Raw genomic sequence first — 13,008 nt, 5'->3', positions numbered from 1 at the left:
AAATTTGAAGAATTAAAAAGGAAATTCGATAGTGAGCAGTGCCATGAACAATATACAAAATCCATGTTAATAATATGGTTGAAGATATTTTTGGTGTTTTTATAAAAATATTCTTCAATTTAAAATATATTAAAAAATTATATGTATATATATATATATATATTAATTTTTAACATTAAAACCATAAAAAATAACTAAAAGAATTAATTTAATATTTTTTAAAATAAACACTTTTAATGAATCGCAAAAACAGATCTTCAGTATCTGTTAATTGTAATTAATAGAAAGCGATGGTGACACGTCGTTTGTTTTTTTTACTCAAGCGGTCTAGTCTAGTGGAAGATCGAATGACAAACAATGCCTGCCTTTCTTTGTTAAATTAGATATAAAAATATAGTGGTGACGTGGAAGCTTCTTTGAAAAGAGTTGACGCTCCAAACAAAGGTACCAGCCAGCCCATTGCCATTGCCATTGCCATCGATCCCCCTCTCTTCCAATTACAATTTACAAAAGAAGCAGGACCTTGATCTAGATCTCGATCCGCATCTATCCGTTCAGGCGAGATCTTGATTCTTGGATCCTCTTATATTCGTAGGAGATAGATCCGATTGATCAATACAACATCATATAATAATGGCACCGGTATCGGCGTTGGCCAAGTACAAGTTGGTGTTCTTGGGGGATCAGTCTGTGGGAAAAACCAGTATTATCACTCGCTTCATGTACGACAAATTCGACAATACCTATCAGGTAGGAGTACTGCTTGCATTTCCTTTCCTTGCCCCATTCCATTAACAAGCCAAGCTAAGTTTTTCTTCTTTTTTTTACGCATTTGATTCGCCTAGTTTCGACCGTGATCCATTTTTACTTATTATGAGATGAGATTTATGGATTTGTTTTCGTGTTTTCAGCTGATCTGGGTCTCAATATATATAAAAGACGTAGTAATACTGGATAGTTATTTATTTTTATCAAATGTTTGATTCTTGGTGCTGGAAAATGGAAATGATTTCCTAACTAAGCAGTAGCCTGGCTTATATTCTGATGGTCAAGTTGATGATCTGCTAAGTGATTATGTTTCTTTTCGATTGATGATAATCAGGCTACCATTGGTATTGATTTTTTATCAAAGACGATGTACCTTGAAGATCGAACTGTTAGGCTGCAACTCTGGTAAGTTTTCGTCCTAATTATGTAGTTAATTAGCTGTATGTTCTGTATTGTCCTTTCTATTTTTTCGTCATAACTGTCTGCTTTCGAAATGTGAATGCATAATGTTGTTCATGTTTACTTTTATAAGTGGACAATGGATATGCAAAATCAGTACAACTACAAAGTGTGCCTTACATGAGTTGGCAGTCTCCTTTTATCTGTCACTTACAACTATAGGATTTGAACCTCTGATTCCTCCCCTTTTCATTGATGCCATTCTGTTTCTTTACTTAGTCAGGGTATAACTGGTTTGCAAGTCATACAAATTCATTTGAAACATGGTAATTGGAAAACTTTTCATGTATTTCTTGCTTGGATATAAAACGTGGGTTTATTGCTTCTTGCTAGATTAGAAGAGCTCTTTATGATTGAAGCAATTTGATTTGTGCAATTAAAATTGTTAGTTAACGTTTTGCTGTCAAAATTTCAAGTTTGTACACTCTAGGCCCTGTTCCTTTTTTCTGATGCAGATGAATATATCAAGCAGCTCTTATTTGCCTTCGTTCATAAGCATAATCTTGTTGATGAGATTATTGTTCTTGGGTCTCTCTACATAGTTCAGCGTTTCCATGTTCTAACTCATGGAGTCAATTGCAGGGACACTGCAGGACAGGAAAGGTTCAGGAGTCTCATCCCAAGTTATATTAGGGATTCATCTGTGGCAGTCATTGTTTTTGATGTTGCAAGTATGTGATTTTCTTCTTCTTTGGGAAGTTCTCGTTTCCTTTTTCTGCCACCTATTTTAAATTTCATTTGATGGGTTTCGAAGTCAAACAAGAAATACAGCTTAAGAAATTCACTAACCATCTAGCATTTGCTTGTGGTTTAGGCAGGCAATCTTTCTTGAATACTTCAAAGTGGATTGAAGAAGTTCGCTCTGAGCGGGGGAGCGATGTTATCATTGTACTTGTTGGGAATAAAACAGATCTTGTGGACAAAAGGTGATGATTTGCTTTTGGTTGGAGTTCAATGCGAAACAAGTTGATTAGCTTGCTCTATTTAGTTTTCAATTTGCTAATTATGCACCTGTGTAAATCTTTTGACAATTAATCGCTTTGTTCTATTTCTATACTGTCTGAAAATGAAAAGGGGGTCTATCATGGGGCAAACTTATTTTCAAGAGTAGACAGTGAAAAATCAACATTTTAAGTCATGAAAGATATATATTAGGTGCTTACATTCACAATTCATCAATTTTCTGTCTAAACTTGAATTTGTATATCTTTAAAATTTGAGACTATGAAATGAAATGGTGAACTATACGCCTTCTATTAAATATTGGTTCTCTGATAATCTAGAGATTTTTTTTTTATGAACAAAATAGTTTAAAGAAATTTGAAAGGACCTGCTGAATCTTTTGTTCATCTATATCAAAACAAGTAATCTTTTGTTCATTTATATCATCCTTGGGATCTCGTGGCTGGTTTGACAGGCAGGTATCAATAGAGGAAGGAGAAGCTAAAGCTCGTGACCTCAATGTCATGTTTATTGAAACTAGCGCAAAGGCTGGCTTCAATATTAAGGTGAGCCATATTTGCTCATGCATGGTCAAGAACTTACGGTTAATGTGCGCGCAAAGGGAACATTTGATTATATACCTTTTCCCCTTTATCAGGCACTGTTCCGGAAGATTGCAGCAGCCTTACCAGGAATGGAAACACTCTCTTCAAGTAAGCAAGAAGATATGGTTGATGTCAATCTGAAGTCTTCCAATGCAAATGCATCACAGTCCCAACAACAATCAGGAGGATGCGCCTGCTAATATACTAAAATTGAGACGATATGCCTGCTAGTATACAAAAATTGAGATCTGAGCACGCTTCCATGAGCCCACACTGTCCGTGTAGAGTTTGCATCCTCCCCTTATTTTGTAGCTTCTGTATTGGTTTCGGTTTTGGTGCGTTGTTATAAGACAATACTTGAAAGAGGAGATACTTGTTGTCGTTAGGCTAGCCCTAACAAGTCATGTACGTATGGTTGTTATGGACCTAGAGAGATTGTGCGAAATTTTTTTTCTTATTAACATTCATATTTGATTCTGCTTTACTGTTGAAAATAGACTTTCGAATGAATTGATCTGATCATTCTTACATACACAGTTGTGACTTGTGACATAAATGTATTGGCATATCCCCCTTGTTTTAAAGGGAACCCCTGTCTGCTTTGTGGGGTGCAAGGGATATGATCTGAAATGTATTGTTCCAGCTTTGCATGCCGATAAGCTGGAAGCTTAAATTGATTTCTTAATTCTGGATTCAAAATCAACCCCTGATGCTCCTTTCCAAAGAGAAAAAAAAACACTTCCTGTAGACGGCGTTGTGCCAAAAGTCCAGTTAGAAAATTCCGTGTCAGAAAAGGCAAGAGTAGAAGTGGTAGTACGTAAGAAGATGGATTTTATACACTGCTCATATTTACCTTGAAGAGTCAAGATGGGAATCCTGGGCTATCGGGTGCTGAAGGCTTGCTTAGAGATTCCAGGGAACGCTTTTTGGATTTGGAAGGCTTTGCCGCATTCAAGTGTTGGGCGGGGCAATGCATTAACAGCAGAAGAATGGGCTCTTAAATAAGGCTTGGAGATGGTATTGGGAATTTGGAACGAGAGCAGTCCTCGAAATTGATTCCCTCGTTGTTCAAAAACTTATTCTAGCTAAGGAAGTAGTAGATTATTGGTATATATTCAGTCTTCGCCACTCTGGCTTTTTTTATATTATTATTATTATTCTTGGGATTTAGGCCCCTAGCAAGTGTAAGGTATATTTTCTAAAATTTTGATTTTTTTATATTCTTAAATTATTTTGATAAAAAAAATATGAAAATATTATTCTAGCTAAGGATGTAGTAGATTATGGTGCTCCTGTCATTCTTGTAAAAGCATATTAAAACACTTATTGGTATATATTCAGTCTTTTTTTATTCTGCCACTCTGGCTTTTTTTATTATTATTATTATCCTTGGGCTTTAGGCCCCAAGCAAGGGTAAGGTATATTTTCTATCATTTTGATTTTTATATATTTTTAAATTATTTTGATAAAAACATTATGAAAATATTATTTTAATATATATATTTTAAAAATTAATAACTATCACATCCACGGATAATTAGACACCGCCCCTCTTGCTTGCCAGCCGTACAACATGATCCACGTGGCGCCATCAGATAAGTGAAGTACTGAAGCCGTAGAACCCCCAAGCAACAAATAACTTTTTCCCAAAAAGACAACAAATTGAGAGAATGAGAAAAACACCCACAACCGATTGAATCGACGATCAGGACTCTGTTGTCAGAGTGTTGTCTCCTTAAACAGCAGAAGAAGAAAAAAAAGCTTTCGAATACTATGATAGTTTGTTTGCAAAAAAGTAATTTTTTTTATAAAAAATAAATTTTAGTAAAAATAAATTTTGAAAAAGTAAATTTCAGGAAAGTATTTTTCGATGTGTGGTAGTGTAATGAAAAATAAGTTGGAAAACACTTTACAGTGTTTGGTTATGTTATGGAAAATGAGCTGAAAAATAACTTATTAATGTTTTATTTTTTCAAGTTTATTAAAATAATGAGGAACAAATCTTACAAATTAAAAAGTTGAATGAGAATGAAATTGAAAAAAAATATAATTTCATAAATTATCTCAAAAAAATAAATAATAATCAAAATAATAGAGATCAAATCTAAAAAATAAAAAAAGTGAAAGGTGAAGAAATTAAAATAATAATAATTAACATTTCATAAATTATTTCAAATAAAATAAGTAAAAATCAAAAGAATGAGGATCAAATTTGATAGATAAAACATTTCAATAAAAAAATGATAAGGAAAAAGCAAATAGTAATTATAAAAATAAGAACCAAAATTAATATAAAAATTAAATTTTAAGAGATGAAATTGAAAAATAAATATTCAAAACAAATTATATATAGCAATCAAAAGTTTGAGGATCAAATTTGATATAATCAACAAATAATGACATTTCTAAATTTTTCACAACTTCCGAAAAGTGTTTTTCGCCCAAATTTTTAAGGAAAACACTTTCCTGAAAACCAAGCCAAATTTTCTTTTGACTGGAAAGTGTTTTCCGTTGACCAACTTTTCCAATGGCAAACAAATACAGGAAAGTTTGGAAAGTGGTTTCCTTCCGGAAAACAAACACAGCCAAAAGGGAAAACACTTTTCTAGAAACCAAACCAAATTTTTCTTTGACCGAAAAGTGTTTCCGTTGACCGGAAAGTATTTTCCGTTGACCAACTTTTCTAGTGGCAAACAAACACAGGAAAGTTTGGAAAGTGGTTTCCCAGAAAATAAATTCCGGGAAACAAACATGGCCTTACTTCGTTTTTGTGTTTTTAAAAAAATTAATTTTTTTTTTATTTTAAATTAATATTTATTTGATATTTTTAGATATTTTAATACATTAATATCAAAAAATAATTTTTAAAAAATAAAAAAATATTATTTTAATATATTTTTAAATAAAAAACACTTAAAAAAATATTCTATGTTTATACAATAACACGACAGGTACCTCACCTTTTTTTTTTCTGTAACTGTTGGACTGTTGACGAGACACTTTTATATGATTATTTTTCGGTCCGTATTATGTTATAGGGTGATGGTTATGTCTAGAAATTCTTGTGTTTTTCATATATAAAAAATAAAAATCGGTGATTGATTGGATGAGAATGAGATTAAGATAATGGGTGCGGGTTTCTCCCTTCATCTGCATTGAAAATAACTGAGATTAGGCTTATAAATAGTGTTCTTTGATTATACCAATTAGTTTCAATTATAAATTTGACATTCCATTGATTTTACTGGGTTTTCTTTTGATTTTCTTAGTTACCAAACAACGTTTTGTATAATAAAATTGAGAAACCGTTTGGCAACGTGGTGGCATCCATGTTTCCTGCGATTTGAAGCTACAAGCTGTTTGGTAACACATGAACGCGAGTTACTGTTCACTAAGTCCCACGTGCTACAACATTTGAAACGCGAGAAAATGAGAAGCAGCTCCTGCCTGCTTTCTGCGCGGTGAAATGATGCTACTATAGTGAACAGTGGAGCATGGCTCCAGTGTTCACTAAACAGTTTTTTTTTTTTAAAACAGTGGAGACATGCCTCCACTGTTCAGTGAACAAGTTTTTTTTTTTTAACCAGTACACTTAATTAATTTCACTTGCACTGTTCACGTGAACGTCAACAACAACTTTTTTTTTAAAAAAATAGTTTAAGGTGAATTAAATTTACTCGTACTGTAATCTTAATTTTTTTTTGATAATATTTTACCTAATTTTGTAGTTCTTGTCGGATGAATTTTGTACGTAATGAAATTGTAGATAGTTTTTTGTTAAAGTTATTCTTTATATATAAAGTGTGATTTATTTCATGATGTAATAGTAATAGTTAAATCCATAATATTTAAATTAAAAACCATCAATATTAATATATATTTTTTAAAATTATTTTATAACCTCAATTTCAAAAGCATTCTTAACCAAACACATTAAAATTATTTTTTCTTCAACCTCAATTTCAACCACAGTTTTAACCAAACACCTATTTTTTCAAATCGACCTCAACTAAAAATATTTTTTATAAAATAACTTTTTTTAAACCACAACTACAATCGCTGCCGCAATACCAAAGACATTCTGAATTCATGATGAATCATGGGCACTGTGTGTGGGTGTGTGTTTATTCAGCTCAGTATAATTTCACTGCAAAACGTACTCGCTTCTGGTATGGAAGTAGCATCTTTTATGAATTATCCTTTGGCTTTAAATTTTCTCTACTTTTTCCCTATTACAGATGATGAAGAGCCAATCTTGGATAATATTGAAAAATACCTTAGCACTACAATCGCCGTTGTTCAAACTCAAACGCTGGCAATGGTCGCTCTTGGTAGCTATCGACATTTTCTTCCTCGTCGGAGGATAGTCTGCTGCTGTTCGTTGATGGATCATATTTGTTTGCTTGAGATAATGAGTTTTTTTTTTAAACAAATAGTATATTAAAAATTTTAGTTGAATAATATCATTTGAAAAATATTTGGTAAACTTTTCATCTTATTTCTGAAACGTAACATTTACTAAATATTATTATTTCTAAATACAATAAAATAATTGTTGCAATTTAAAATAACAATATTTAAAATATCATGATTTTAAAAGATGACATTATCATGAGATTTAATTGTTGCTGAGAGCACAATAATCTTCATGTCAATCATCTAGCTCAACCGGTTGGTTGGTTAATCCAGTTTTATAAATTGATAGACCAATTCACCTAAAAATTATAATTTCATGATCATTTTTTTTTCAAATATGTTTTATGAATCAAAATATACATCTTTATCCAACATGTAAACTCAAAAAACACTTCAATTAAAATCTCAAAAAATTACTACTACATATTAGTTGTTCTCTATTTTTTAGTGTCAACTAATTTGTTTTTATTTCACAGTTCAAAAATGTGAGATTTAATTAAATATCACGGTTATAAACCACAACTAAATTTTAATTGAAATCATGACTCACAGCAGCAACAACCACAACTAAATTTTAACTGAAATCACGATTCGCAACACCAACGTCTAAATAAATATTATGTTTTTAAATTGTAACATTAATTAAATATTATATTTTAGAATTAAACTATTAAAAATATGTTATTTCACCATAATTTTTTACTATTATGTTAATTCTTTTTTATTATTTATTTTGTATACTAATTACCTGATTTATCTGAGATAAAGCCATATGGGAATTAGCTGGTGGGATGAGGAAAGAATCATTCTTTCAATTTCTTATAGTTAGCCTTATGACAGATTGTACTCGACCAGACCTCTATTTTGTCCTTTTGTGTTCGGCTCAACTATGCAATTAATGAACCCCTTTGCTGCTAGTTGAGCAATGTTTTTTATTTAGTCCCTCAATTTTGTACAGGATTATAACTCGGTCTTTTATATCTGAAAATTTATATCTTAGTCTTGATTCTTGTTGATCATTGTCTTTTTAAAACACTTTTCAATTTTATCTTAATCTCGGACGTATCATTTGATTATTTACATTTTTATAATAAAACCCAGTGAGAGTTTAGAGAACAAATTAACTTTTAAAATGACAATGACAATGAAAGTTAAGGGACTAAATTATTAGTTTTTAATTATAAAGAACTAAATTATAATTAAGCTACAAACAAGAGAGCAATCTACTCATGTTTGTTCACGTGGTAATTAATTCTTTAGGTTTCACTCATAGTTGTTAAACCTAACTTAGAAATAAATTCAAATTATTAAATTATTGGGTTAATATGATTAATTTTTTTTAAATAACTTTATTTTATAATTTATTTAATAAATAATCCAGTTATTGACTTAGTGGGGTTCGATCAAGTCAAATAATGATATGTCAACATATTGAGTCAATTAAGCGTGATTGGGTTAAAAAATTTATTTATTCAAATTGAAATGCACCATAATTAATTTTATCATGGATTTCTTAGGTCAACCCGCTACATCAAGCCATGTTTAATAACTATGGTTTCACTTATGTTTAATCTACAATCACAACATGATAAGACGTGTAAAATCTTCTCTTGAACATGTTTCTTTGATTTTGGTTTCAATTGTTGTCAAAATATGTTGTACTTTATTATATTAGTGAACAAGAATATTTAGTTTATTATAATAAGAATATAAAAAATGTTTGAGGTAAGCTTAAAACGCATGCAATTTTAAATCTATAAACATTTAAAATAAATTTCAAGACAAATATGTTTTCAACATAAATATAATAAAAATAATACTAGCATGCATGCCAAACATATATTCAAACTTGTAATATATATAAGATCAAAGTGCTAACATAGATAATAATAGTAAAAATAACAATACTTAAATTAAAATAAAGAAAGGTACTTATGTGTTGAAATACTTTAAATGAATGAAATTTTTGTTGTTGTCAAAGATGAATTCTTTATCCTTAAAGATTTATTGCTTATCACTTGTGCAAATATAATTTTTGTAATATTCCTCCCAAGATCTCAACACCACCACCTTTGATTAACCACTATAAATCAATAATTAAATCTAGAAAAACCCAGAGTTCTTTGAATAGAAAAACCAAAGGTTTTTTGAGATTAATTTATCATTCACATGTAATTTATTTAGATTATATTAATTAAATAAAATTTCCAACAATCCCCTATATGAATGAAAATTGCCTCACTACTTTGAAAACACCTAGAAGATTTGTTAAGAAAAACTGATTTGGCATATTACTACATTAGGATAGATAGCTTTTAACTTTGAACCTTCCTCAGTGAAATACTATTAGATTGTTTTAAATTATTCAACCTTTTGTATAAACTAAAACAAGATTACTCATATAGTTTTATAGCTAGAGATTTCTTTTGATTCTCATTGTTGTGTTTATTTTGGCCCTGAACAATTTTTGAATTCATGAGTACTTTAGATAATGCAATTTTTATCAAAATTCTAAAAGAAACGACCATTTTTCTCACTAAAATATGTGATTTTTCATTTAAAGTATTCTACTATACTCCAATTGGTGTACCAAGTTATGAAAATCATTAATAACTCAACTTACCTTTTATAACGTTGTAGTCAACACTTATTTCATCAAATGAATAGGCAAAAAATAATAATTTTCTAATGTTACTATGAATGTTATATGAATTATTTTTCTACCTGAACCCAAATCTTGTAATCTTCAATCAACTAGGTATGGTTACTGTCGTTATCCTCTTGTATCTTTTAGAGGCTAAGCTCATTCTCATTGATGAATTATATAGTTAGTGGATCCATAATATTTCCCCTTGACTTTACATAGTCTGGAAATAATTTCATTTGAAAGAAAGTGTTCAATGGTATTATGTCTATAACGTATATGTCTAGACTTACCTTAATACATATTATTTTATGCCCTTTTAATTGATGATTAACCATTGCAATTGACACAAATAGCTTACATTGGTTTTGACCAACATGAAATATACTCTAAGAATTCCTAAATTTATTAGGCTTCCTTTTTTGCTTTATCGAGAACAATAAATTCTGATTCTATTATGGATCAAGTGATACATGTTTATTTGGAAGATTTTTATAACACAACTGCTCCACCAAGTTTGAAGACATACCTGATAATGGATTTTGAATCCTTAGTATTATATATCTAATTACTATCACCATAACCTTCTAGTATCACTACGTAACCAGTATATTGTAATTCATAGTACATGGTGTACCTTAAATATTTAATTACCCTTTTATTTCGTTTCAATTATCCATACTTAGATCATTTGTAAATTTACTCAGTTTATTAATCGAGTAAGCAATATTAGATCTTGTACAATTCATAATGTAGATTAGGTTTCTAATTATTTAAGAATATTTCAATTGGTTTGTTCCCTTGTCTCTATTCTTAGACAAATATGCACTTATATTAATAGGTATTTTGACAAATACTATTGTAATCTTTAGAAAATTTATTGAAAAAAAAAATTATCAATCGAATATCCTAGAAATTGTATTCATAATATAACATCTGCAACAACTAAGTTTTTTATGTCAAACTTGTTAGTTAATTTTGAGGTGTTTAGTAAATAGCATGAAAAAAATGAAAAAAAAACCTGAAAAAAATCAAATTTGAAACTCTCCCTCCACCTTTCTTTCATAGTAAACTTTAAAAGTTAAAATGGTAAAAATTACATTTAATAATCTAATATATTTAGCTGAATATTACATTTAATAATCTCTAAATTTTACTAGATTTCGATTTCGATCTCAGCTTAGAATTCTCTTGATATGATTTAAGTGTACAAGTAATTGATAAATATCTCACCTCGGAAAAATCTGATAAAAATAATGTGTTTATGTATAAAATTAATTTATAACCCATTAATTTAGGCTTTGGGGTTAAAAATAGTAATCTTCATTATATATAATCTCTCGTGTATGAAGGCTTATGCATCTACTCAAATATTCGCATCTCCTTAACATAAAAAAAGTAATGTTGATTTAATTTGCTTTTAAATCATAGTTCAATTTCTTTTTTGACAAAAATGAATTTCGTTAGAAGTATATTGGATGAAGAATAGCTCAAGGCAATTTTAATGAAGATGGCAGGTGTTACAAGCATAGTTTTAAAATCCGACCTAGGACTCGGAGCTAGAATCGGGTTAGGTTGAAGAAAAAATAGAGGAAGGAAAAACTCGGTGTAACCCAGCGACTCGGTCAAAAATTCGGTTGCAACCCGTCAACTTTTATTTTTAGTAAAACAATGCTATTTTAATTTTAAAAAAATTGACCATGGTGATCCGGTTAAAACTTGAAATCCGGGTCTTGAATTAGGCCGAGTCTGAAAACTATAGTTACAAGTAATAATCAATAACTTATAAAAATTTAGTTAATTCCTGCTTAAATCAAACTTTGGCTCAGTTTTATAAAATATTTTCAAGCCAAAAGTTAAAAAATAACTTTGAACAATTTGCAAAACCCATAACAAACGTAGCCTTGAACTATTGTAAATGCATGAAATTAAGGAGTTAACTGTTATACATAACACAAGATTATGTGTGTTTCTAAAATTTAAGGGGGTAATTGATCCAAGTGGTTTCATGTTTATTTTTTTAAAATAAGATTTCAAGTGCGAGTCTTGTATATAAAATACATTATTAATAAAAGAATTTTATCTTTCAGCAAGCCGACTGAACTTGATCAAGATATATCAGAATTTATTAAAAAAAAATGCATGTTTCTAAACATTCCCCAGCATAAACGTCTGGATATATAATGTTGAAATTGACCTCTTTGATGGAACGTTTGTGAGTTAGGTAAGGAAGGAGACGGTAGAGAGATGGAACTACCGCACATTTCACGCCCCCTTGAGGGCCCTACCATTCCCCCCCAGGAAAAGGGATATATATATATATATATATATATATATATATATATATATAAAAACATACTTTTCAATGCCATATTCAAGAGAACCTGATGTTTGTAAAAACCGATATTGCCCTCAACCTCAAGTTCATGCCTGAGAATCTCCTTTGTAGGCGTGCATTAAATTGGAACTCTTTTCATTTCTTGTTGGGTTAATTGTGATTTGTGAATGAATAGGGAAATCAGATTTTAATTGTTCAGATTTAATAACAGTTATTGTTAGGATCGGAGGTTCATTTGTTTCTTAGTTTTTAATGATTTTCTGTATTGTTAGGTTAACATCTAAACTAATTAAGAGCGTGTTTGGCAGTGTGGTTGCGGGTGCTTTTCAAATAACTTTTCGTGCCAAAATGCATGCCAACGATGTTTTTTTATTTTTTAAAAATCATTTTTAACATCAGCACATCAAAACGATCCAAAACGTACAAACCATATTAAATTTTAGCAAAAAAAAAAACAAAAAATTTTCAAATTTTTTGGGAACGCGGCCGCAGCCGCGTTCCCAAACGGTCCCTGTACTGCGGTTGAGTTTAAGGCATGCACTCAAAATTGTTTTTGCACTAAAAAAGAATGTTTAAATCATGAGGAATTTCTCAAATGAATTAATATTGAAATTTCCGGATTGGTTACAATCCTTGCTTATATTTAATCAAATTAAATAAAATATTATAAAATAAACACTCATATTTATATTTAATTAATTTAATTAAAAAATAAAATATCTTTTAAAAAGTTAAATTTAATAAAGAATGATAAATAAAAAGATAATCCAAATTTATTTTGATAAAGGCAAAATAATCTTTTTTATTGTGAATTACTACAATAATTTTTCATAACT

The 13,008-nt window shown here is 29.9% G+C and overlaps 1 protein-coding gene across 1 annotated transcript; it reads left to right on the top strand.

The window, feature by feature from the left end:
- Positions 1–403: 403 nt before the first annotated feature.
- On the top strand, positions 404–3,304 carry LOC133690579 (ras-related protein RABH1b). The gene is made up of 6 exons (XM_062110804.1): positions 404–750; positions 1,103–1,173; positions 1,810–1,898; positions 2,042–2,153; positions 2,645–2,735; positions 2,828–3,304. The coding sequence occupies exons 1-6, from the start codon at positions 634–636 to the stop codon at positions 2,972–2,974; spliced, it is 627 nt and encodes a 208-aa protein (XP_061966788.1). The 5' UTR covers positions 404–633; the 3' UTR covers positions 2,975–3,304.
- The last annotated feature ends 9,704 nt before the right edge of the window (positions 3,305–13,008 follow it).

Source organism: Populus nigra, chromosome 4 (assembly GCF_951802175.1).
Source record: "Populus nigra chromosome 4, ddPopNigr1.1, whole genome shotgun sequence".
Lineage (NCBI taxonomy): Eukaryota > Viridiplantae > Streptophyta > Magnoliopsida > Malpighiales > Salicaceae > Populus > Populus nigra.
This window is presented reverse-complemented; position numbering and strand designations above follow the sequence as displayed.